The 24,120-nt window shown below is 45.0% G+C and overlaps 1 protein-coding gene across 3 annotated transcripts in view; it reads right to left on the reverse strand.

Annotated features, from left to right (window-relative positions):
- Positions 1-24,120, reverse strand: part of lrfn5a (leucine rich repeat and fibronectin type III domain containing 5a) — a 111,235-nt gene that overhangs the window by 14,956 nt on the left and 72,159 nt on the right. For all 3 annotated transcript variants that reach the window (XM_060051807.1, XM_060051804.1, XM_060051805.1), the window contains exons 3-8: positions 8,857-9,079; positions 6,625-6,753; positions 6,026-6,206; positions 5,329-5,484; positions 4,214-4,473; positions 2,896-3,363 (exon numbers count right to left, since the gene is read on the reverse strand). In XM_060051807.1, coding sequence (XP_059907790.1) covers positions 2,896-3,363; positions 4,214-4,473; positions 5,329-5,484; positions 6,026-6,206; positions 6,625-6,753; positions 8,857-9,053 — 1,391 coding nt within the window. In that variant the 5' untranslated portion in view covers positions 9,054-9,079. The remainder of the gene's footprint in view (positions 1-2,895; positions 3,364-4,213; positions 4,474-5,328; positions 5,485-6,025; positions 6,207-6,624; positions 6,754-8,856; positions 9,080-24,120) is intronic.

A 24,120-nucleotide genomic window follows, 5' to 3' on the forward strand; every position in this document is an offset into this window, starting at 1 on the left:
TGCCCACCAACCAAGGAAAAAAATTTAAGAGAGAGAGATCTAGATGGTCTAATGAAAAAACAGCTTAAATTATAGTACGGGCAAATTTTTTGGAAAATAAAGGTAACAGCGTTATAATGATGGGAAGAGTAATCAACGCCGCTAGTAACGCCGTTATTAACGCCGTTATTTACAAAGCCGTTACTTATTACGCCGTTATTCCCATCAATGCTAATACGTTTATCCAAGATCATTATCCCCTTTCAAAACAAAGACAAGTTTTGCACAGATGAAGTAGGTCTTATATCTAATCATCAATCCACCACAGAAGAACAAGGAAACACCCGATCCATTCCTGAGGCCTCGTGTCAAAACAGACTGGGGCTTAAATCAGAAAGGCCAGTAAAATCAATGGGCCCTGATTAAAACTCTTAGAGCCCCTGCTGGTAAGAATTGACCCTCCCTTTCCTCCTCTTTTTTTTTCTTCATTTTCATTTTCTCTTTCTCGTTCCCCCCCCATCTGTTGTCTGTGGTTTTCAATGCCTCTCTCTTTTGTCTCATGCTCCCTCGTTCTCTCTCCGTCTCTCTCTCTTTAATTCACCTTATCTAAACTTGGATTCTCTCCTTTTCTCTGTTCCTCTCTTTCTACCACTCGTTCCCGCCCGGCCGACTTTCCCTCTGTGATGGGGGCAATGACAAGCTGGGGGGATCAATGGCGTTTTGCTTTGTGGCGCCAAATCTAATCAGGGTGGAAAATCCTCTGGAAGAAAATACAACAAACAGCTGTGGCTTATGTCAGGAGCAGCTAGGTGAAGTGGAGAAAGGAATGAATAAAACTGACTCTGAAACAGAGAGAGAGAGAGAGAGAGAGAGAGAGAGAGAGTGAGAGAGAGAGAGATAGAGAGAGAGAGATAGAGAGAGAGAGAGAGAGAGAGAGAGATAGAGAGAGAGAGAGAGAGAGAGAGAGAGAGAGAGAGAGAGAGAGAGAGAGAGAGAGAAGAGTTGGTTGAGGAAGAAATGGTTGACAGATACATAGGGAGAAAGAGGAGCAGAACTCTCCACATTTCATAACATTGTTACAGCCTGGACGTATCTGGGCATGATTGACTGCTGCTACTTCTGATCAGAACGGCATCCATAGAAGAGGCTGCGTTGATAAGGCGAAATGGGGATGAATAATGCAGAGATTAGTTATGATGTTATGATCAGGGGTGCACATAACTGTTATGCAGGTATGCAGGTATGCATGTGTGCCCATAATCAGGGATGCGTAACGTCACTTGTGTCAACACTTTTGCGTAAATAACGGGAGTTTGAAAAAAAATGAAAAAAACAAATACGTTGAGCAGCTACTTTGGCGTTCGCCACCTGCAAAGAAAAGGCAAACGGAGCTGGAGCAGAAGAAGAAGGTTTTTTTTTTAAACTGGCGCCTAGATGTGCCGTGGCTCGAAACAAATGATAAGTGCACTGAAATCTGTGCTCATGAGATCAGATGTTACGTTTGGGGTGCGTACCAAACACCATCTCCTGGTACTCACCTGAGTAACTCACTAAAAAAGTTATGAGCACCCCTGGTTATGATGGTTCTCTCTGAGAGAGAGAGAGTGAGAGTGAGAGTGAGAGTGAGAGTGAGAGAGAGAGAGTGTGTGTGTGTGTGTGTGTGTGTGTGTGTGTGTGTGTGTGTGTGTGTGTGTGTGTGTGTGTGTGTGTGTGTGTGTGTGTGTGAGTGAGTGAGTGAGTGAGTGAGTGAGTGAGTGAGTGAGTGAGTGAGTGAGTGAGTGAGTGAGTGAGTGAGTGAGTGAGTGAGTGAGTGAGTGAGTGAGTGAGTGAGTGAGTGAGTGAGTGAGTGAGTGAGATTTTTGCCAAGGTCCCAACCAAAGCCATTAGTTGTCGGTTGGATTTCTGAGGTAGATAATACCTGAAGTTGTCCCATGAATGATTTAGGTGTTTGTCAATTCCAGTAGCCCTCTTTCATCTGGGTAAATATTTAGCTCAAATAACAATCAGGCTCAGCGAAAAAATATCGAATCTGGATGGGCACCAGGTCTCATCCCTGAGAATCCCAAAGCGTGGGAAAGGAGCAAAGCTGGCTACAGCTAGCTACACTCTTGTTGAACTCCCTCTTGAATAATAACCACTCTCACCTATAGCATTACCATGGAGAGGAGTCTCAGGCCTAACCCCCTCCACCCCACTCCCCCCCCCCACACAGACACAGCTCATGAGTTACCTTCACATATCATAAATGTGCCCTAAAAGGTGAAATGCAAAACATGAAAGTAAAGCATTCTTGTAAGCTTTTTATAATGTCATTTTTTTCAATGGGAATACCGTCAGACCTTCCAAAATCAAACCTTGGATTGTTCCTCCATGCATTGATCACTCTCTAAAGGGCTGATTATGGTCCGTAATTCACACAACGCAAGGGGGTCCTTACGGACCCTTCTTGCGTCCACCGCATGTGCCTGACGTGTGCCTCCCAAAAATGTTTACTGTCCGTCGAGGCGACGCAGCAGCAACGGCTGTGATTGGTCCGCTCACTAAACCCCGAAGCAGAACCAAAACAGGTTCACGACTGAGTCAATTTGTTTGCGTGGTCGTTGCATTGAGTGATGTGGGACCATAATGGTGGTTATTGAGGTCCCCCCTTCACTTTAGGCGTCTTTGAGTGTTATTAATTATTATTATTCTTCATGTTTAACCTCTGTTTTCCTTTTATTCCTAGTCTGTTTTACATAGTTTTGAATGATGACTATATGCTCTGTAAGGTGACCTTGGGTGTCTTGAAAGGCGCCTCTAAATTAAATGTATTATTATTATTATTATAATCAACCCTTAACAGATTGATAAGGTCCATGGTGCAAGCCGTGTAACAAGGGACTCTTTCTAAACCAGAGCCGCTTTGGATCTGCTTACCTGTAGACCAGTGAGTCGTCCTGGCTCCCGTTGTACTGGATTTGGAACATGCGTATTCCCGGGATGTTCCTCTGGAAGTTGAACTTGATGAGCGCGGTGGACGAAGTGGCCTCAGCGATCACCACCCGCTTGTCCCCGCCGGGCTTCCCGTCGGCCGTGGCGTTGTTACCGTTGGCGCCGGCCCGGGCGGAGGTGGAGATGTCGGAGGAGCCGGGGTCGGGCTCCTGGATGCTGTTGGTGTTGTTGGAGATGTGGGGCAGTTTGATTATCAGCAGCTCCACCATCTGGTGCGCCTCGCCCGCCGGGTTGGACGAGATGCAGGTGAAGGAGCCTGTGTCCTTCACCGTGCTGATGAGGATGTCCAGCGTGCCGTTGGTGTACACCAGGGTCCGCGAAGTGTTGGACACCAGCTTCCCGTCTGGGGAGATCCAGTGGATGGCGGGTTCCGGATCCCCGCGAGCCTTACACCTGTTAAAGGGACAGGCGGAGATGGCAAGGTTAGAACGGGTAAGTAGTTCAAACCTTAACCTTGGTAAACAATACCATGCATTGCATAGGTATCTTTAGAATATAACCTGTATCATATGGAAGTGTATTTTACCCTGAAGAACAATTGATTGTGTATTTTTCTACAGTATTTGCATCAGCAGTATAATCCACCAACTATCTACGTTCCTCTGTGTATTTAATGCAGTGTGTTGCTAATTTCCACAAGATCCAATAAAGATGAAAGGTTACTACCTATTTGCATCATTTTACCAAAGCAGGAACCATCTTGTATTATGACTACATAGTGTGACCAATATATATGTAAATGAATAACTAGTGTCTGCTCGTCTTGTGGTCATTCTACAGTTTTTCTCTGCAAAATATTTTTTTAATTCCCCTGTCTGGCATCATTAAACACGGCATACATTTAATGTATAAGCCCGCTCTTAGCAGCTTACTGAATATAATACAGAACTAGCATCATTAAAACTAATTGCACACGGTGCCCTTGCTGTTGTCGTTGATTATTGTTGGTTGAATGGGTGTGTGTGTGTGCGTGTATGTGTGTGTGTGTGTGCGTTTGTGAGTGTGCATGTGTATGTGTGTACGTGTGGACGAGGCAGGAAGGGAAAAGATAAAGAGCAGAAAGATTGATGTATACATAAAAATCAAAAAGTTATGTATACTAGGTACTTTTAAAAGGCCAAAGGACTGATATTGTAGCGCAAGCAAACATAAAAAAATAAATTTTTTGTGGCCTTCATTCCAGATTGTGAGGATTCGGCGAGGGGACGCTTCTCATGGGATCGTCACGGTCACCAGCCTCTACCTGAGCGACACATGCTGGCCCTCCAGCACCCGCATGTCGTGGGAGTATCTGGTGATGAGCGGCGGCTCGCACAGGAACTCCTCCTCGGGGACGGACCAGAAGTAGCGCCCGGACAGGAGCTGGGGCGAGGCGCACGTCTCCAGGTCATCCTCGCGGCTCAGCCTCCGCAGCCACAGCAGCTCACAGTTGCAGTGCAGCGGGTTGCCGCCAAAGGACAGGGCGAAGGACGTGGATGACAGGATGCCTGACGTCGCCAGCACCTTCAGGTGGTGGGAAGAACAACAAAAAATTGTTAAGCAAACCATATCAGGGAATGGAAGGTAATAAAGGGATTTATAGGAAACATATGCGCATGCATAGTGGTTTGGGACTGCTGACACAATTCTCCCATGAAATCTAAAGTTTGGTTTTTGATGTGAAAGGAATTCCCCATTGTGTAGGTTAAACTGCTAATGGTACTGTTGCGGTTTAACATACCTGGAATTATAGGAGGAAACGGAGGAAGCTAGGTTGGTCGCTCAAAGGTTTTTACTGCCTCAAACCAACAAAGTACTGTAATGGGATTTTAAGGTGCAGTTTATAGACTCCTCAATATTGTTTATAAAGCTGCTGACCTAGCTTCCTTGGGAAAACCGGGGAGTTGATACTGTTGTCCTAGATAAATGCTTAAGGACGGCAACAATGCAGTGCGTATAATGTGACAAGAATTGCTGATGTCACCGAAATCTATTTTTAATGTCAATAATTGGCATGGTTGCAGACATAAAACTTTAAATATGATTAGTTCAGGCTTGTTGTGTGTTTGATTAAAAAGGTGAAGCCCTTGTATTATAATTAGCCTCTAATTCGAGCATGTAATCGCAGTGTCTGCCCATATATATTTGTATTGGTTACATTTAGTATGATTCATTTTTACATTTAAAATGCTCCAATTAGTTATTATTTGGATACCCCAGTCACACGCTTTCATGCTTTCAAATGGATGCTGAATTAGTAAATGTATATTTATTAGAGCTATAAAGGTAGCTTAAACTTCTCTATGGACATGAAAATGCTGTTGTTCAATAAATGGACTTTCAATGAATTAGTGCAAACTTTACACCAGAATTCCTCACCTGTGCTCGTTGGAACAGAGGGTCCGGGGGGAGCTTCTGCAGCTTGTTGGATGTGACGTCCAGTCGGTTTAGTTTCTGGAGCAGAGAGAAGGTTCCCTCTGGTATATAGTCCAGCATGTTGTGGTCCAAACTCAGAGTGTGGAGACTGGTCATCCTCTGTGAACAGTGGACAAAAAACACACAGGCTCCACTGAACCATTAAAGAAGCCAATATTCTAAAGGAACAATGTTGTGATAGAACATTTAGCACAAAGAAAGATGATGAAATACTCTAGGAAAGGGGTGGATGATTTTGTGTTTTGTTTTGGAAGCCCTGGTTGTGTCCTGTTGGTAGTATTGTGTTGTGTTTGGGGTTGTGTTTGATGCCCTGGTTGCGTCCTGGTGATTGGTAGTGTTGTGTTTGGGGTTGTGTTTGATGCCCTGGTTGCGTCCTGGTGATTGGTAGTGTTGTGTTTGGGGATGTGTTTGGTGCCCTGGTTGCGTCCTGGTAAATGGTAGTGTTAATAATAATAATAATAATAATACATTTTATTTATACTGCACTTTATATTCAAGAATCTCAAAGTGCTTCAGAGAAAAAAATACCAAAAAACTATTAAAAAAGGGGGAACCTCAAAGAAAGTTTAGCTGAATGCTCTTTTAAAGAGATGGGTTAAAGTGTTGTGTTTGTTGTTGTTGTCTTTAGCGTGGTGCTCACCTGGATGGCCTCCCAGGGGATGGAGTCCAGGTTGTTGTAGCTCAGGTCCAGCTCCTCCAGAGCCAGTAGCTCGTTGAAGGCCCCCTGGTGGATGAGCACCAGCTGGTTGTTGTTCAGGATGAGGTGGTGCAGCTTGGACATCCCGCTGAATGTGTCGTTGCCGATCCTCGTCAAGCGGTTGCTGGGGAAACACAAGATGTACGCATGGATGAGAACCGTAGTGAAAAAGAAATTAAACGGAAGAGAGAAAGAATGAAAGAGTGACAGGAGGAGAAGGCTTTATTTATATATTTGGTATAAATTGCCTTTGGGACCACTGAATAAAATAAGAAGGGTAGAGCAAAATGTATCTTGGCAGTGTTGCTACATTGATTCAGGGTGTACAATTGATTTTATGTTTGATTTTCAATTAGAAAATGTAATCATGGTCTTTGAGAAAAATGTGTGCCGCAGACCCTAAAAGCCTGTTGTATTAAGTTATTCAAATAACACCAAGATTTTGTCTTTTCAATGCTAAACACAGAGGTAGACGCACAACATTCCTTAAGCACCATAAATGCCTCAGTCAAGTGAAAGTGAAGGTGGAGCAGGTCCTTTACCTGTTGAGATGTAGGGCCCTGAGGTTCTCCAGGTCTACGAAGGCATGCGGTGTGATGAAGGAGATGGTGTTCCTGGACAGCGTCAGGTCAACCAGCCGGGTCATGTTTGCAAAGTCTTTCCTCTTCACACTACGTATACACAACATCAGGGAATAGAAAGAGATATTAATAATACTTGTTTAAGTGTGTTTTTGGCAGTAGTCAAGGTCATGTGTTAAGGGCGAGGTAACAATGCTGATCGGGCAGTATTCATGTTAACAGTATTTCAATATTGTATTCGATGTGTACCAACAGAATTAACTAAATTACTAAGGATTATCATGTTGATATTGAATAGTGGCACCTCACTCAATTATTTGCCAAATCAAGAGAGATTTAAATTAAGCCTTATTATGACATTAGTCTTTCGACCAATAAAGAGTCAACAAAACTGTTATAATGGAGTTGCTTGGTGAGGATTGGATGAATGAGGCGACAGCCCCGAAGTCTTTATGAATAGTTGTGTGCTGAGCTTAAAAAAAGCCCTGGATCTATTAATCTGTCATTCTGGTCATGCATTCAAGCCCTCAAAAATAATGTGATAATGTTGATCAAAACCGGTTACAGGGTCATTGCACTACACTGCATGATGTGTATCAAAATGGTTGTGTGTGTGTTTGAGTCTGAGTTGTTGAGGTATACATTGACATTTTTCAATGATTTAGACATGTCATTTGAATGAAAATAAGGTACCAGAATGCATACCTAAGCAGGAAAATAAAGCTTGTTTATAAAAAAACGAATTCTCATGCTCCCTACTCCTCCCCGAATATCCTCATATCCTAGCAATGCCCTTGCCTTTTCATATAAAGTATACCAAACTTCAGACAAGAACTCAAAAACCAAGGTGTCATTTTAATCAAAGTGCTATTATATTAAGTTACGATCTTGAGTGGAAAATTAATAGCAGTAGGCTATTAAGTGTGTCAATAGGCCTTTAAGTCTGTCATGCCTTACGTTTGTGTTACTTTTTTTCACAGCCAAATTAGGTTTATTTGGTGGCAGCACTTCAGAGACCGGATAATATGATGAGATATGTCTGTAAAATTCTCTCACTATTTCCAAAAACGCCTCCATAATTTTGCCTGTAGCCTCTGGCTTTAATCTGCCAAAGCCATCAAAGATGACTCTCTTTTACTTTCCTGTTTGGGCCACTAAAATATAATTTTTAAGTAGTCCAAGCAGTTATTAGTAGTCATAATGTAGTCCATATGAACACAGCTGCAACTGGATAAGGGATATCACTGTATTCGTATAATTAGCTGTCGCATATATTACACTATATAATGTTGATTTAAGGTGAGAAATGAGAAGTGATCAATAACACTGGTATATTCAGTTATTCAGCAGCTCAGCATGAGTGGATCCCAGAGGGTATTTTATGAGAACCAAATGGGGCAATTTTCATTCAAGATGTTGTTTTGGATTTTATGGTGTAGCATACCATAACCTGAGGTAAGATGATACAACCATTTATGCTGTCAAATGTGTTGTGTATGCTGTAATTGGTCACAGCAATGCTAATGTCATTTTGAGAGTGACTGAATAATACACGTGGGTTGGAACAGCTGCTGGATGTACACAGCAAAGGGATCTAGTGATTTATCATAACGTGACGTAGAAATGTACATAAACTGGAACCTCCTCAGCGAGTCTTTCTTGGATTTGTGTGACGTGTGTTTCATCGTCGGTATAATTGAACATGAAAAAACGTCAAGGAAAGACAAAGCCTGACCCCAATGTGTAGATGACGGACGTAAGCCCCACCATCGGCCTCTGTGGGCGACACCTGCGACATGAAGGGCCGTTGCGTACTTCTGGCGGCTGTTCCTTGTCAAAGTTAAATCATTGTTCCGTCGTTTATCAGATCGACCATCACTTGAGTTGAAGACTACTTCGGTTCTTGTGTTCCTGTGTTCTCGTTATTGAAGTGAAGCCCATTCGTTCTCTTGTTTTTAATTCCTTGTGTTTGTGTAATATATATATTTCTCCTCCCAATGTCCATTCAGGTTACTTTGTGTTCGTAAAGTTCTGTTCACCTGCTTTGAGTCACGAGAATTATCCCTTAACCCAATATACCCCTTGCCTCACTGTGGCGTACCATTTCTAGCTGTAGTAACAGCACTACTACTACAATCACAACTCCTACTACTAGGAGTTAGATCAGCGTTGGCTCCCACTATATTTCCTCACCTTGTGACAAAGTTGTCTGCCAGCCGGAGCTCCACCGTGTGTCTGTCGATGTTGGGCGGCACAAACAGCAGACCCTTTTTGGCACAGAGGGTGGCCAGGTTGGGTGACAGGATCTGGCAAACGCAGCGTTTGGGGCAGATCTGCGCCCGCACAGCCATGGCAACGACCAGCATCAAGCACAGCAAAAGCCGCTCCATGGTTAGCGGCCACCGCACCGGGACACCTGGAGAGCAAGAGGACTGGTGTTACTTCATTAGTAGATCATAATCATATCATAGTTCACACTGGAACCAGGTGAATCTCAAGAGACGATAATTCAAAAGCATATAAAAAGAGAGGGATATTTGGTTTGACTCCCTGGTATGATCCCCCCCTACTATTATGCTTAATATTTAATACACCACAGCTTTTTGAACATAAAGGAATTTTTGTTGTATATAAAAATCAACAGACAAACATTGAATAGTGTTGAATGTAACCACAAACCTTTCAAAATGTAAAAACTGTGTTAATAATAATATATACAAAGCTAATTAAGCAAGTAAATGCACCAAATCATCAGCTAAAGACAATTCTAAATGACTTGTGATTTTGGCTCAGACAAACATTAGTAGAGGTTTCTCCTTTTCGTCCAAAATATCCAAAATATAAGCTGTATTGTGACCTGCACCAATTACCAGACATGACAACAGGACAGAAACCTCGAACCCAAATCACAATCCCACTTGTGCTGTGATCTTCGAGACCCAATTATTTAGAGCTCATTTTTGCTGTACATGTTTTTGCCTGAAGACACGCATAGGGAGTATTCATTAGTAAGCAGCAGATCCTTCCTTTAATTAGGTACAGGTATAGAAAGGGAGATGAGAGAGAGAGAGAGAGAGAGAGAAAGGGAGATGAGAGAGAGAGAGAGAGAGAGAGAGAAAGGGAGATGAGAGAGAGAGAGAGAGAGAGAGAGAGAGAGAGAGAGAGAGAGAGAGAGAGAGAGAGAGAGAGAGACTGTCAAGAGTGTTGAGAGAGAGAAAGGGAGACGGAGAGAGAGAGAAACAGAGAGTCAGTAAAGAATGTTGAGAGGGGGACACACAGAGAGTGAGAGTGAGACAGCAAGCGAGAGAGTGGGGGGGAGACAAACAGACAGACGGACAGGCTGTATTTAAATAGAGTGTGACAGAGTAAAAAAATAAATAATTGTGAGTGACAGGAATAAAGAGAGAACAAGGGACATGTTGGTGATGAGAAGACTGCTCATTTGTGACAACCTAGATGGAGGTCTAGAGGATATGGGAGAGTTATACGATTACACAAATCATGGCCACAGACCTCTGCTCTCTTTGCATGCACACCACGTGCAGTAGCACACATGCACCCTACTTAAGTCTACCAAACTCAGCCTCTGCGAATGCTTCCAACACACGCACCAGCTTTGCAATTATAATTTGACAAACTCAGAGTCCTGAGTCACAGAGTGTAGTAGTAATACTGGATTTACCGACCTCCTTTTCTGCTGTGGTTTCACAGCAGTTCTTCTGTTTTTTCATGAAGTGTGTATGATGTAGGCTAGATCACGTTCTTCATGTGAGTGTGAATCCATTGAGGTCAACACCAGATGTGGCTGATGGGAACATTGGCTTCGTTTGTTTCCCATCAAAGCTCATATCTGTTTCCTGATTGGTAGACTCCACATTGGGCAGTGGGGTGTAAGCTGTCCTACATAGACCTTGCAGGTTATAGGATTTTGTGCTTCAACAGTCTATAGGATAATATAGAGGCAATTACACTATACAATAATATGGTAAGAGGATTGTTTCTATGCATTAACAGAGAATAGATTTAGGAATATAAATTGGAGACCATCTTGCAGAAGGTTATGAAGGTATTAACGGTTGTATTCCCAAATCGCAGATTTACTATACAATTAAGTTAGTTAAGTTAAGTTAAGTTAAGTCCTTTATTCATCCCTTTTTAGGGGGAAATTCTTTCTCTGCTTTTGACCCATCCGGGTAGCCGGTGAACACATACACACACAGAGGTCCACACACATGGGGGCACACCGGCACTACCGGAGCAGTGGGCTGCCGCGGTGCAGCGCCCGGGGAGCAGGTGTGGGTTTCAGATGCCTTGCTCAAGGGCACCTCATCCGTGGATTTTTTTCAGGATTCGAACTGGCCACCCTCCAGTTACCAGTCCCACAATTTAGAGGCGAACATAAATGTTTGCCTTTACTTCATTCAAATATTACAAATTAAGGTTTTGGGTAATTTGGGTAGTTCTTAGTGTAACTAATTATAGATCATTTTTACCTTCTTTCAATTAGGATTTCCAATCTTCAGTCACAGAGTTAAAGGAATGTTATAGCAGTTACTATAGCTACTTTAAGACTCTGTTCACCCCTCTGTCTCCCGCTCTCTCTCTGTCTCCGGCTCTCTCTCTGTCTCCCGCTCTTTCTCTGTCTCCCGCTCTCTCTCTTTCGCAAGCTCTCATCTCGTCTTCTCCCAATCTCCTCATTAACCCCCTTCTGCGCAGTGATATTATACAACCTGTGTGTTCTGTTTCTCAGTTGTTACATTTTCTCCCAGAGTGTCGCCAGGCGACAAAAGAAGACGTAGAGCGACCCACATTCACATATACAGAGAGAGAGAGAGAGAGAGATATCCGCTCTGTGAAATCAGGGCAGATATATGTTTATTAATGACAGATGAATGACTGGAACAATACAGAAAGCGAGAAAGAATCAGCGGGACAGGAAAGAGAGAGAGAGAGAGAGAGAGAGAGAGAATTAGACAGTCGGGACGAGATAAGCTGGGGGTGGGGGCTAATTAAGAGTGGCGAGGCGTGAAAGGGAAGGGGCAGAGTCGGAAGAATTGAGTTTAGGAAGAGGAGAGGAGCGATAAGTTGAGGAGAGGAGGAGGAGAAGAGAAGAGACAGATGGATTAACCGCAGGCAGATGTGTGGAGGTGTCACATGGAAACCTTCAGAGAACCCCCGCCATGCCCAAGGGCACACATGTTGGGGATGAGGGTGTGTCAAAAGGTCATGTACACATGCATACTGATTGAGATTTGTCTGGATCTTTGCTTTCTCTAAAGAGAAATAAATAAAATCAAAGGTGTGGGAAATAGACCAAGACATGTGTTACACACAAACACACACATGCAGGCAGGCATGCGTGCGCACACACACACACACACACTTGTATTGTGGCGTGTCAAATAGGCTTCCCTTAGCTTCTAACTGATTCTTATTGGCCCGGTTAGTTATACAGCTCAGACAGTCAGGGCTGAACGACTAGACTCAACGAGTTGCTTGTGCCAAGCAGGGGTGAGACTTCTCAGGAGTCCTGCATCACGGAGGGAGAGATTCTTGGTTTTTTATTGCATTGTTGTACGTATTTGCTGAGTGTGTGTGGTTGATGGCTGGTTTAAGCAGCCTCACATGGCCGGATTCAGACTGATTACACAGGTTGTTAGAGCCCAGCATGCACTACTATGTTGAGCTGTTATTTAATCCCTAATTATTAAATTATTTCTGTTATTCAATACCTAATCCCCAGACAATTTGTATGTATGTCTCATTTTATGTTGAAGAAAATCCACTTTATATTTGGACATATTCATACCCTCAAATCCTCCAAAACACGATCCATGGATTAGCGACACCTAATCTTCCCCTATCTTATCTTATTAGCTTTGAAGGTACAATATGTAACATTCACAAAAACCGAAAGATTAAAATGGGTGCTGCAGTCTAGATTCACAATATGGAAGTGAGTCTCCGTCCGGCATCTCCTTCCCAGTCTCCAAACTCACACGGGTTGCCAGGTTGAGGACTGTTGGGGGGTGCGGAGCCAGGCAGGCAGGTAGGACCCAGATGCAGACGGTTCAGGGAGAACAGCACTTTATTTTCGCCTAAAGGCTAAGGCAAGGAACCAGGGAACTCATGTGACAACAGGGAACAGGGAACACGCAGGACGAACAACCACAATAATAGCACAAGGAACAAAGGAAAGACAAGGGCTTAAGTAACAAACACAACGAGGAACAGCTGAGACACATTAGGGGAGGGAACAGTAATCACAGGAGGGAAACACACCAAAACACGACAGACCATGACAGTACCCCCCCCCCCCCCTTAAGGGTCGACTCCCAGGCGACCCACGACAAGCAAAAAAAACGAAGAAAGTCAAACCCAAAACGGGTGGGTGGAGGGGCGCCAGAAATCAAAAAAAAAAAATGGACTGGGGCAGAGCGGAGGGACGTCAGGCGGGCGGCCAGAAAACTGCCCCAGGGCATGGCAGGGAGCCTCAGGCGGACGGCCTGGGGGGCAAGCAGAGGCAGAGTGAAGGCGGAACCCTTCAGGAGGCCGGCGGCAAGGTCGGTGAGGGCTCAGTCCCTCAGGAGGCCTGCAGCGGCAAGGAAATCCCTCAGAAAGGCCAGCAGTGGCGAAGGCGGAAACCTTCAGTAGGCCGGCGAAGGCGAGGTAGAGGGCGGGTCCCCTCAGGAGGAAGGCGAGGTGGAGGGCGGGTCCCCTCTGGAGGAAGAAGAGGTAGAGGGCGGATCCCCTCTGGTGGAAGGCCAGGTAGAGGGCGGGTCCCCTCTGTAGGAAGGCCAGGTAGAGGGCGGGTCCCCTCTGTAGGAAGGCCAGGTAGAGGGCGGGTTCCCTCTGGAGGAAGGCCAGGTAGAGGGCGGACCCCCTCTGGAGGAAGAAGAGGTAGAGGGCGGATCCCCTCTAGTGGAAGAGCAGGTAGAGGGTGGGTCCCCTCTGGTGGAAGGCCAGGTAGAGGGCGGGTCCCCTCTGGTGGAAGGCCAGGTAGAGGGCGGGTCCCCTCTGGTGGAAGGCCAGGTAGAGGGCGGGTCCCCTCTGGTGGAAGGCCAGGTAGAGGGCGGGTCCCCTCTGGTGGAAGGCCAGGTAGAGGGCGGGTCCCCTCTGTAGGAAGGCCAGGTAGAGGGCGGGTTCCCTCTGGAGGAAGGCCAGGTAGAGGGCGGACCCCCTCTGGAAGGCAAGGTAGAGGGCTGGTCCCCTCTGGAGGTAGGCGAGGTAGAGGGCGGACCCCCTGTGGAAGGCGGGACCCCTCAGGAAGGCAAGGTAGAGGGCTGGTCCCCTCTGGAGGCAGAGGGCGTGCCCCTTCCAAAAGGTTTGGAAGGCGGGACCCCTCTGGAAGGCCTTGAAGAGGAACCCCCCTCGGGACGGAGTGGAGGAGGGCCCTCACAGGCAGGAGCGGAGGGCGTGCCTCCCCTGGACGGTCTGGAGGGCGGGCCCCCTCCGGCAGGAGCAGAGGCCGGTAGCTGGGAACCGGGGGCCGAGGCTGGTAGCTAGGGACCGGGGACAGAGGCTGGTAGCTAGGGGCCGGGGACAGAGGCTGGTAGCTAGGGGCCGGGGACAGAGGCTGGTAGCTAGGAACCGGGGGCCGAAGCTGGTAGCTGGGGACAGGGGGCAGAGGCTGGTAGCCGGGGGCCGGGGACAGAGGCTGGTAGCTGGGGGCCGGGGACAGAGGCTGGTAGCTGGGGGCCGGGGACAGAGGCTGGTAGCTGGGGGCCGGGGACAGAGGCTGGTAGCTGGGGGCCGGGGACAGAGACTGGTAGCGGGGGACCGGGGGCAGAGGCAGGTAGCTGGGGGCCGGGGACAGAGGCTGGTAGCGGGGAACCGGGGGCAGAGGCTGAGAGTAGGAGCGTGGGGGCTTAGGCCGGTCACAAAAGTCCGGTGGCAGAGGCATGTAGCTCTCAGGCCAAAAGACTGTGGGGCTGAGCAGCTCCACTGCCCACTTGGGCAAGGCGTCCTCGAACTCAGGCCTTGACGAGACAGCCCTGCGTGTACGTTTCAAGATAGCCTCCTGCTCCTTCTTGCTGGGAATGTTCTCCCAGAAATCCATTGCTTTGATTATGAACATCAATAAATCCTCCAACTCACGGCAAAATTGAGCGTCCGCTGGGTCCAATTTTGGTGCTATCATTCTGTTAGGGGGTGCGGGTACAGGCAGGCAGGTAGGACCCAGATGCAGACGGTTTAGGGAGAACAGCACTTTATTTTCGCCTAAAGGCTAAGGCAAGGAACCAGGGAACTCAGGAGGGAACAGGGAACTCAGGAGGGAAGAGGGAACACGCAGGACGAACAACCACAATGATAGCACAAGGAACAAAGGAAAGACAAGGGCTTAAGTAACAAACACAACGAGGAACAGCTGAGACACATTAGGGGAGGGAACAGTAATCAACACAGGAGGGAAACACACCAAAACACGACAGACCATGACAAGGACACTGAAAGCACGCAAGTGCAAGACGAATGCAACATTATATTTTGAGACAAGCACAAATATTTTATAACGACAATTAACAAGCAATAAAGTGTTCTACACTATAAGTTGATTCGCTAATGTATAGGTTTGAAAAATATTTATTATTATATTTAATGATATGCCAGCTCACATGACATGGCTTGAGATCCTTCTGGGATCCAAGCTTTCTCAATCTTTTAAATGTAACTCCACGATTGACCCGTGTTTTGCACAGCTCGGTTCATGGAGCTTTGCAATAAGAGGACAAGGCTTTTATGTTGGGTAGAATCTAGTACAATCTTTGTTGATCCAGTTTGTTCACACGCTTTCATAGCTGAAGCATGCTATGTTTGCGTGCCAATTTATTTTATTTCTAGCGACCTGCCGTACTTGGAGAATAGTGAATCATAACACAAAGGCCAAAACAAAAACAAACAAGCCGACCCGGAACGGAAATTACAAAGGGGAACTGCCTGGCTGTAGCAATGTTGTCTTACAAGCCAGTATTTCCTTACTTTCTGATAAAAGATCATGGTCATTTTATGTTTTTGTACAGTACCGTTAGCTCCTTTAAGTCCCAAACAACAACAACGACAACAGCAACAAGCACAACAAGGACTATTGTGAAATAATGGCTTGATCTTTAGTTCCAATATGAATCCCACTAACATTTATTTCCCATTATTTCTCTTGGAACACAGAGCAGTGTCTCAGGGAGCCCGCTGCATACGAAGTAGGATGGATCACTGATCCCTGCTTCTGGAGGTGTAATGGGATGCAGAGCGGCGACATTGGGATTACAAAGACAGATTCATTCATACAGCCCATTCTTCTCTTTTTTCTCCTTTATATATTGGGGATTATCATCCAAAAATATTATGCAGACATGTATAACCCCACATATAATAATTCCCAATCGCCTACAAACAAACATACATACAAGTCCTTGCCATCACAAATCTGTAGTTCAATATGACAGTGATGATATGATGCATAAACACAGTGCCATGTTTTGTTGTATATAAGTGTAATGTAGTGGAAAGCAATACCTTCACTGCTCAATGTCCCTGTGTCTCTTGGATGAGGAGGTAATATAGAGCTCTCTGTGTGCTAAGACCAATGTGTATGTGTAAGTGCAAATTGTAAGTTAAACTGATTATCTTCTTGGTTACACTGGTAAGATGTTGTTGGTTAGATTGTTTACTTGTTGTTGGTTATACTGATTACATCTTGTTGGAGACACTGTTTAAATCGTGTTGGTTACACTGTTTACATCTTGTTGGTAGCACTGTTTACATATTGTTGGTTACACTGTTTACTTATTTTAAGTTAGATCTTGTTGGTTACACTGGTAAGATGTTGTTGGTTAGACTATTTACTTGTCGGTTACATCGTTTACATCTTGTTGGTTACACTGTTTACATCTTGTTGGAGACAGTGTTTACATCTTGCTCGTGGCCATGCAGCAGTAATGGCTACACCACTTAAGTAACCTTTCTCTCTCTATTGCCTTTTATTTCTATTGATGTTTTTTTTCTAGCTATCTCTAAGTGTCCAGTTTAGGATGCCTCTGGCTCAGCTAATGGGTTGACAACGAGGCGTTAGCGAGCTACTAAACAATGTGATGCTATGACGCTCTGACACTATGGTGCTATGAGGCTACGATGCTATTGTAACCTATTGTATAATTAACTGGAGCCAAAGGTTAATTATAAATGGTCTGTATTAAACTTTGTAGAAAAAAATTAAATAGATTTGAGTTCAGTGCACTAAAGAATATTCAGCAATTTAACATTTTAAACCATAACATGTCAGAAACAACTCTATTTAAATACCATTAAATGGCTCACCTGAAAATAAAAATAATAATAAGGATTTTGTTTATTTAGTTTCCTTGGTACGGCCAGTTCAGCAAGCATTAATAAAATGGGAATGTCAAGTCAGTCAGAAGAAGAAGAAGTCAAGGGGGTCATGTGTGGCTCTTCAGAGCGCTTTCACCTGATATTCTCCACTGACCGAGGTACAGGAAGAATGGTCTACTCCTCGGCACAGGTGATCTCAGTCCACTACTTTTGATAAGGAGGTATGTTCCCTAGCTCGCCACCCCTTCGTCAAGGGGAATTCGCTCCAGATTCTCAAGAGGGTTTCCAAAGACTCCATCTCTACATGGGTCTCGAAATAACTCTTTATTTTTACACAATAGTAATTCAATGAATGAATTATTTTTTCAACTGTAAAGTTTTTCCCACACATGAAATGTGTCATACTGTTACCTAAATTATTTATTTTGCTATGTATTTTATTTGTATATATATTATTATATGTATATTATTTTTAGCTATGTACCATGACTCTGACTTCACTTCAAATCACTTCAAATCTTTTAACCGTGAAGTATGATTAAATTAAAACTGTTTTAACCATGTGTTGTAGCTTCGCGCACTCTCGGTACAACAGTAAACATTCCAGTAGTCAGGTTCAGAGACACCATTAGCGGTAAAATTACAAGCTTCATATTGAGGCTGGTAATAACAGAGCATGGCTAGTAATGGTGTGTTCCAGATGCCTCTTATACCACCCGCACAAGCAGCAAATGGGGAAATCTCCCAGCCTTCTTGCGGCATTTCACGGAGGAACGCCCCCTTATGGTCTGTCCCAATCGGGATACTGAGAATATACCGAGTTTAGTGAGGCCGACCGTGCAACTCAACAAAAATAGCTGTGCCCGTAAAGAGATTTATTTTCTTTGCATTTGTACCATGCTGGTCATTTTAATGTCGATTTTAAATGCTCTTACACTATGGATTACATTGCTGCTTTATTCAGGTCACCAATTAATGTCTTGCTGTGCGTGCAATACAATATAAAGTTGGGTTGCTTGTTTTTGAGATGGTTTACTGAAGAGGCTAATGTATTCAACAATAACAATGACTAGCCAATGACATGACACAATCACAAAGACAAACGGGAACGCTATAAGTGCTACAAGCCAGGAAATTACGTCACAAGAGCAACTCGTGCGGCTGGTGTACGAGGCATCTGGAACACACCATTATGCTCTAACATGGTTACTTATGAGCATTAGCTTTAGCTTCTAGCTTTTTGAACTCACCCACACTCTGCCAAAAGTAATAAACTAATAAGTAATAAACACTCTTTTCATTCTGCTTGTTATCATTCTGGCTGCGCATTGACGGACAGCTACGTAAAGGGGCGGGTAAACTTCCCTCTACCAAATAGGAGGTACGTATTCTTGTGGTGTATACCAGGCAACCCGTAACCCGTGGTTTCACAACCTTCTACCCGTGAAATTGCCCTGGAACGGAGGTCAAACCCGTGGCTCACTACCCGTGAACTCGTACCAGATTGATGCACCCAGTTCCAGCTCGTAATGTGCGGGCTAAAAAGTCTTTTGGCCTGGAACGCAGCATTAGATACAGCAAATAAGACTTCAGTATGAGCAAAATCAGTGATTGTCAGCTTAATGACCCAACAGGAAAACAATATGAGAATTAAGGGGATATTACAGAAATTGGAAACTTTATGAGAATTAAGGAAATAATACGGGAGATTTACACCATGTAGCTATGATGCTATGACGCTAAGGTGCTATGTAGCTATGGCACTATTAGGCTATGATGCTATGACGCTATGACGTTATGATGCTATGAAGCTATGACGCTTTGACGCTATGGCGCTCTGACACTGATGCTATGGTGCTATGATACTATGATGCTATGAAGCTATGATGCTATGACGCTATGATGGCTGCCAAGGTCAACATGGATAGGGGCTGAAGGGTGGGGCCGGGGAAAGTTGGGGGGCTGGGAGGGATTGGGTTGGCCGGGATCTGGCATCCTGATAGTGTGTGAGTGTGTGTGGGGGGAGGGGAGATGAGACGGACTCAGAGGTCGAAATGAGGAGTCTTCTGAAATATGAGAACGTGGGAGGAAATGCATTGAGTGAGAGAGAGGGAGAGAAAAAGAGAGAGCGCGAGAGAGAGAGGCAAAGAGTGTGAGAGACAATGATAGTGATAAAGAGGGAGAGAGAGAGAGAGAGAGAGAGAGAGAGAGAGAGAGAGAGAGAGAGAGAGAGAGAGAGAAGGACAATGTGAGAGTCAGAGAGAGTGAGAGAGAGCGAGATTGACTGAGCGAGTGAGAGAGAGAGCGAGAGCGAGAGGGAGAGGGATAGAGATAGAGAGATACAGGAGTGAACGTATGCAATTGGAGAACGTGGCTGTGAGAGCTTTTCAACGGCACATTAAGTGTGTGATTCATCGCGGCGCTGTGTGCTATCTCGTTCTGCGGCGCTATTTCCGTGCCATTACATCACATTAACTGGTCTTCAAAAACACACTTCCAGATAGTATCTAGAGCGCCAGACAATCTGCACCCATAACTGCACTACTCACCGACCCGCTGCCTTCCAAACGCACAGGGGCCGCCATCCATCATCAGCATGCGCAGAAGACTACTTTACGATAAGACATGTGAGCGCAACGCCCTTGTGTTAAACATTTCCATTTGTTCCTACGCAGGGCATGCCGTATGCTGATGGCCATTCCCTACATAAGCCATTTTTGCTTGCCATAAACAGTTGTTGAAATGTGCCATTCATTCAGGTTAATACCATCAGCAGAAAAACAAATTGAATGTTAGGACGCTAGATTGAACGTGCTGCGCTTGATCAAACACAAGTGTATTTTTGTTACAGGAATGACATATTCTATAACCAATAGACGAGGACACAGATGGCTTGTTTAATAGATTAATGCCATGGCTCAATAGAATCCGTCGTAAAACCTGTTTGTATAAGTGTCAGTATTTTTACTGTTGCTATCCTCTAATGCACGCTGTCACTTCTGGTGTTTACACATCACGTGCGCAGACTCATGTTGGCAGCAGAAAACCTTACCTTTAGACTATTTATATTTTCATCTTTTGAATTACCAGTTGGCGTGGCTAATTCTTATTCTTCCAACCCAATGCCTGACTAGTTTTCACCGCTCGGGTCAAGACAGAACAAAACAGACATCAAAAAAAATGATCTGTGGCACAACATGCTTCAAAAGAGCACTATGAGAGTTTAAGGCCTCACAAATCCATTCAGCCATCCGTCTGTCAATCCATCCACCCAGCGAACCAGTCTGACTCTGAAGCTTCAGCTGAATGATTAAAAGACAGGGGACACCATGAATGGGAGGTCAGCACATTTTAATTAAGACAGCTACAGGCCAATTAGTTTTGATTCACTGGCTCAATCAGTTATAGCACCCATCATCATCAACATCATCATCATCATCATCATCATCATCATCATCATCATCATCATCATCATCATCATCATCATCGTCATCAGGTATGGCATGGGAGGTGGTAAGCAGGAGTCACCCATCTGTTTGGGCTTATATTTTACTGTCTGATAAGATGATTGCTTTAGTAATATCGCTGCGACATTTTATAGACCATTAGATGTTATATTCATTAATCTAAAATCTTGTTTGCAGCCTGATATTTCAGGTTATATGTACAAATATGTACAAGTAAAGGGCATTCACATTGCAGAAAACATCAAATAAACCTGCTTAAAATGTTGTATATTTGGATTTTAACGAGCGTGCCGGGGCATTTTCTGCTCTCAAAACTGTTGTAGACAACAGATTGAAAATCTATTGAAAGGATTGATTTTGAAGTCCTAACTGAGTCACCAAGCCACTCAATGGCAGTGGAGTGCCTCAATCAACAGCGCAATTGTGTGTACAGTACAGGAAATTGGAAATAGTGCCTCTTACTTTCTGTATTAATATTATTATTCGTCAACACCAAAGTGAAAAAATTCACCTATTCTTTTCCATCTGGCGATCCATGAAAAAAACAATTATCTCTGATAGCCCTTTAAGGCCGCTAAGTGGCCCTTTCCTCCGGCCGTATCATATTCCATCTCCACGGAGGCATAGGTTTTACTTTGGTAAAATGAAACCATTTGTTTCACTTGTCTTATCCAAACTCCACCCATGCGCGGCAACTGGCTTCCCTGCCAGAAGCGCTAGAGAGGAGGAGGAGGAGAGAATGATGCATTTGGATGGAGCTCTCATGCTAATGATATTAATCTGTTCCACCATTAGCTTGACAGGCCGTCCTGGGAGACGCTTGCATTCCCGCCCGATGAGGTACGGTCATGAACAAACACACGAATAAGCATACACACACAGACACAACCAGACAAACACACACATTTTTATAACTTGGTCCCTAAATGTATCATCGCCAAACAGAACACCATCACAATGTCTATTGAAAAAAGTTTTTACAATGGGTAGCTGTGTGTGTTTGCGTGTGTGCGTGTGTGTGTGTGTGTGCGTGCATATGTGTAGATACACCAACTGTTGATGAGCTTGTTTGAAGCTCATTTAACTGCATCAACCTAAAGTAACATCACCTAACAACACCTGAGACAAAAGCTGTACCCAAAAACAGCCCTTTTCCACACACTCTCTCTCTCCCTTTCCCTGAGGTGTTGATATGTTTTCTGCTGCTTAGACCAGAAGACAGATGTGACTCTGTAGCCCTAGTGGGGGCTCTGAGGAGGCGTTCTGGAAAGTTTTTTGAGCTGGGTTTACTGCTCTGAAATAGGCGTAGAAAGCCGGGGGAAACGCTGAGGGTCTCCAAGGCCTATCTCTGCAGGCATACGCCCACTTGCCACCATCCATTGAGACCCAACTCGCATGGGATCAGTTCTCCAGGCCCTTTCCCCTACAGGGCTATGCATGCAGACCCAGCTGGCCCACCAAGAGTTTGAAACAGTGCCTTTAGATGGCCATAGCGAGGGAGCTGGTGTGGCAGGAGCCATGGGCAGCCTTCCTACTCATAAACTGATCTATGAGGGGGAGAGGTGGCCGCCTGGCCGGCCTGGCTGGAAGAGTGCGATGAACTCGTCAGTGCTGTCTCTGTGGAGGCGGCCAGGCAGTCGCTCCCGGTCTCTTAAAGGGGACATATTATACCACCAGAGGGGTGTTCCACGAACGGAGGTTTAACAAACACTGAGTTAACGCTGAACTCTAGGTTGATTGACCCTGTGCCGACCAACCCAGAGTTTTCGGTTCCACAGCAGCGGTTATGCATTAGTTCAATCAACTCGGGGTTGGTTAACACAGGGTTGTGCGCGTCCACGCCAAACTTAAAAAGACGTGATGTATGGATCATGGAAACCCTGATCGATATGGCGAAACGGGCCGCTTATTTCAATGAAATGGAACTCCAGGTTCTCCTGGAGAGCTATGACGAGGAGAAGGACATTATCACAAGAAAAGGGAACGCTAAAACCTCTGGAACCCGGAGAACCAAAGCCTGGCAGCGGATCGCTGACCGCGTAAATGCGTTCGTTACACGTCAAAAGCATGATCCTTAATATTTGAGCCATGAATATATAAATATCCCAGTTAAGCATTCTTAAAGATCCTACCACATAACCCCTTTCTTCTAAAACAATATGTACTCCGATTGCTTCCAAGCGGTCAGAGGATCAAGTATAAAAATGAAGTATAAAAAACATACAAACTGGTAAGCTTTTCCCACCATCGTATTGGTATAAATTTAAATAAGCCATTTTTTTAAGCCAATCGTGAAAAGGCCGACAGTCGGCAGACTGGATCTGGCCCTCAAATTGTCTTGACCCCGGTGGAGGAGCTGTTAATAAACATAAATTCAGGGCGCCCTGGCATGGAGGGGGTAGCCTACCTGGAGGTACCTACCACCTCAGAGAGTCATGGGCCATACCCCACACTGGTTGAATGTAGGTTTTTGTGTTTTCTTGTATTTTAGATTTTTTTTGCCTTCGAAGTAACACATGCAAACCGTGTGCTTGCCACAGCGCATACTATTCCAAATGTTTCTTTTTTTTGGTAACTGGGTAGAAAACCTAAAAGTGACAATTCATCAACTTCACAGATCAAGATGGATCAGTGCTTGTAATGAAGCCGCCGGCTACGATCGAACATTCTCCAGTGGATGCAAGTCCGTTAGGACTATTTTATACTTTATGTTGTAAATGCCTCTCGGCATAGTACTCAGACAATATTGCTCTTTGTATGATAGGAGGCCGATACAAATCTTGGATGGGTCATCTGAAACGACTGTGATGTGCTCAGCATCTCCAGCATTAGGCCTATAGCCTAGATAAAACTACCATTTGAAAAAAACGGAGGGCTACGCAAATAGTCTGGAGTGAACTGAGGCCAGGTTCTCGATTGGTAGTGTTGGCTATGCAAGGCTATTTAAATATATTAAAGATTTGCGCGAGAATCTATATCTCTCCACTCCAGCAAAAAGTCATCCAATATGCCAAGATGTCGAGCCGTGGTCTTATCAATCGCTCCCGGTGGATTGCACGTATAATTTGCGCTCTGATATCAGCAGTTCTCTCATCAAAAGGGCATGCCATTGTGAACACATGAAATCTGCAGTGAACGCCGGTTGAAATACCCAAAACCGGGTTATGTTTCAAACTTAACCTGCGCAAAACCTGGTCTGACCAGGTTTGATTCAGAGCATATGTTGCTATAGCAACTAACATACCGTGATCCTTTTGGAACGGAAAACCTAGGGTTACAGCAAACCCTGGGTTAACTTACCCGGTTATGTGATAAAACCGGCTTTGTGGAACAACCCACAGGTCTGAGTGTGATTAGCCTTACAAGCCGTTTCGAAAATCCGCCCCATATGACATCACTAGTGGGCGTGTCCACCTAGATCTGTGCTGGATAGATAAGCAACGCTTCCTTCAGTCCACTGGGTAGGCTGGTAGACTGATCTATCCAGCACAGATCTAATAATAATATCTAATAATATGTCCCCTTTAAGCTAGGAGAACCTAGGAAAACAGGTGCGGGGACGTCATGGACTGTTGAAAGACGCCCCCGACAGGTCCCCTGCCCAACTGCAGCAGTATCCGGTGGGGTTCCCTAGGGAGAGGGTTGGGGTGGGTGTGGTGGGCCC

The sequence above is a fragment of the Gadus macrocephalus genome, chromosome 5 (assembly GCF_031168955.1).
Source record: "Gadus macrocephalus chromosome 5, ASM3116895v1".
Taxonomy (NCBI): Eukaryota; Metazoa; Chordata; class Actinopteri; order Gadiformes; family Gadidae; genus Gadus; species Gadus macrocephalus.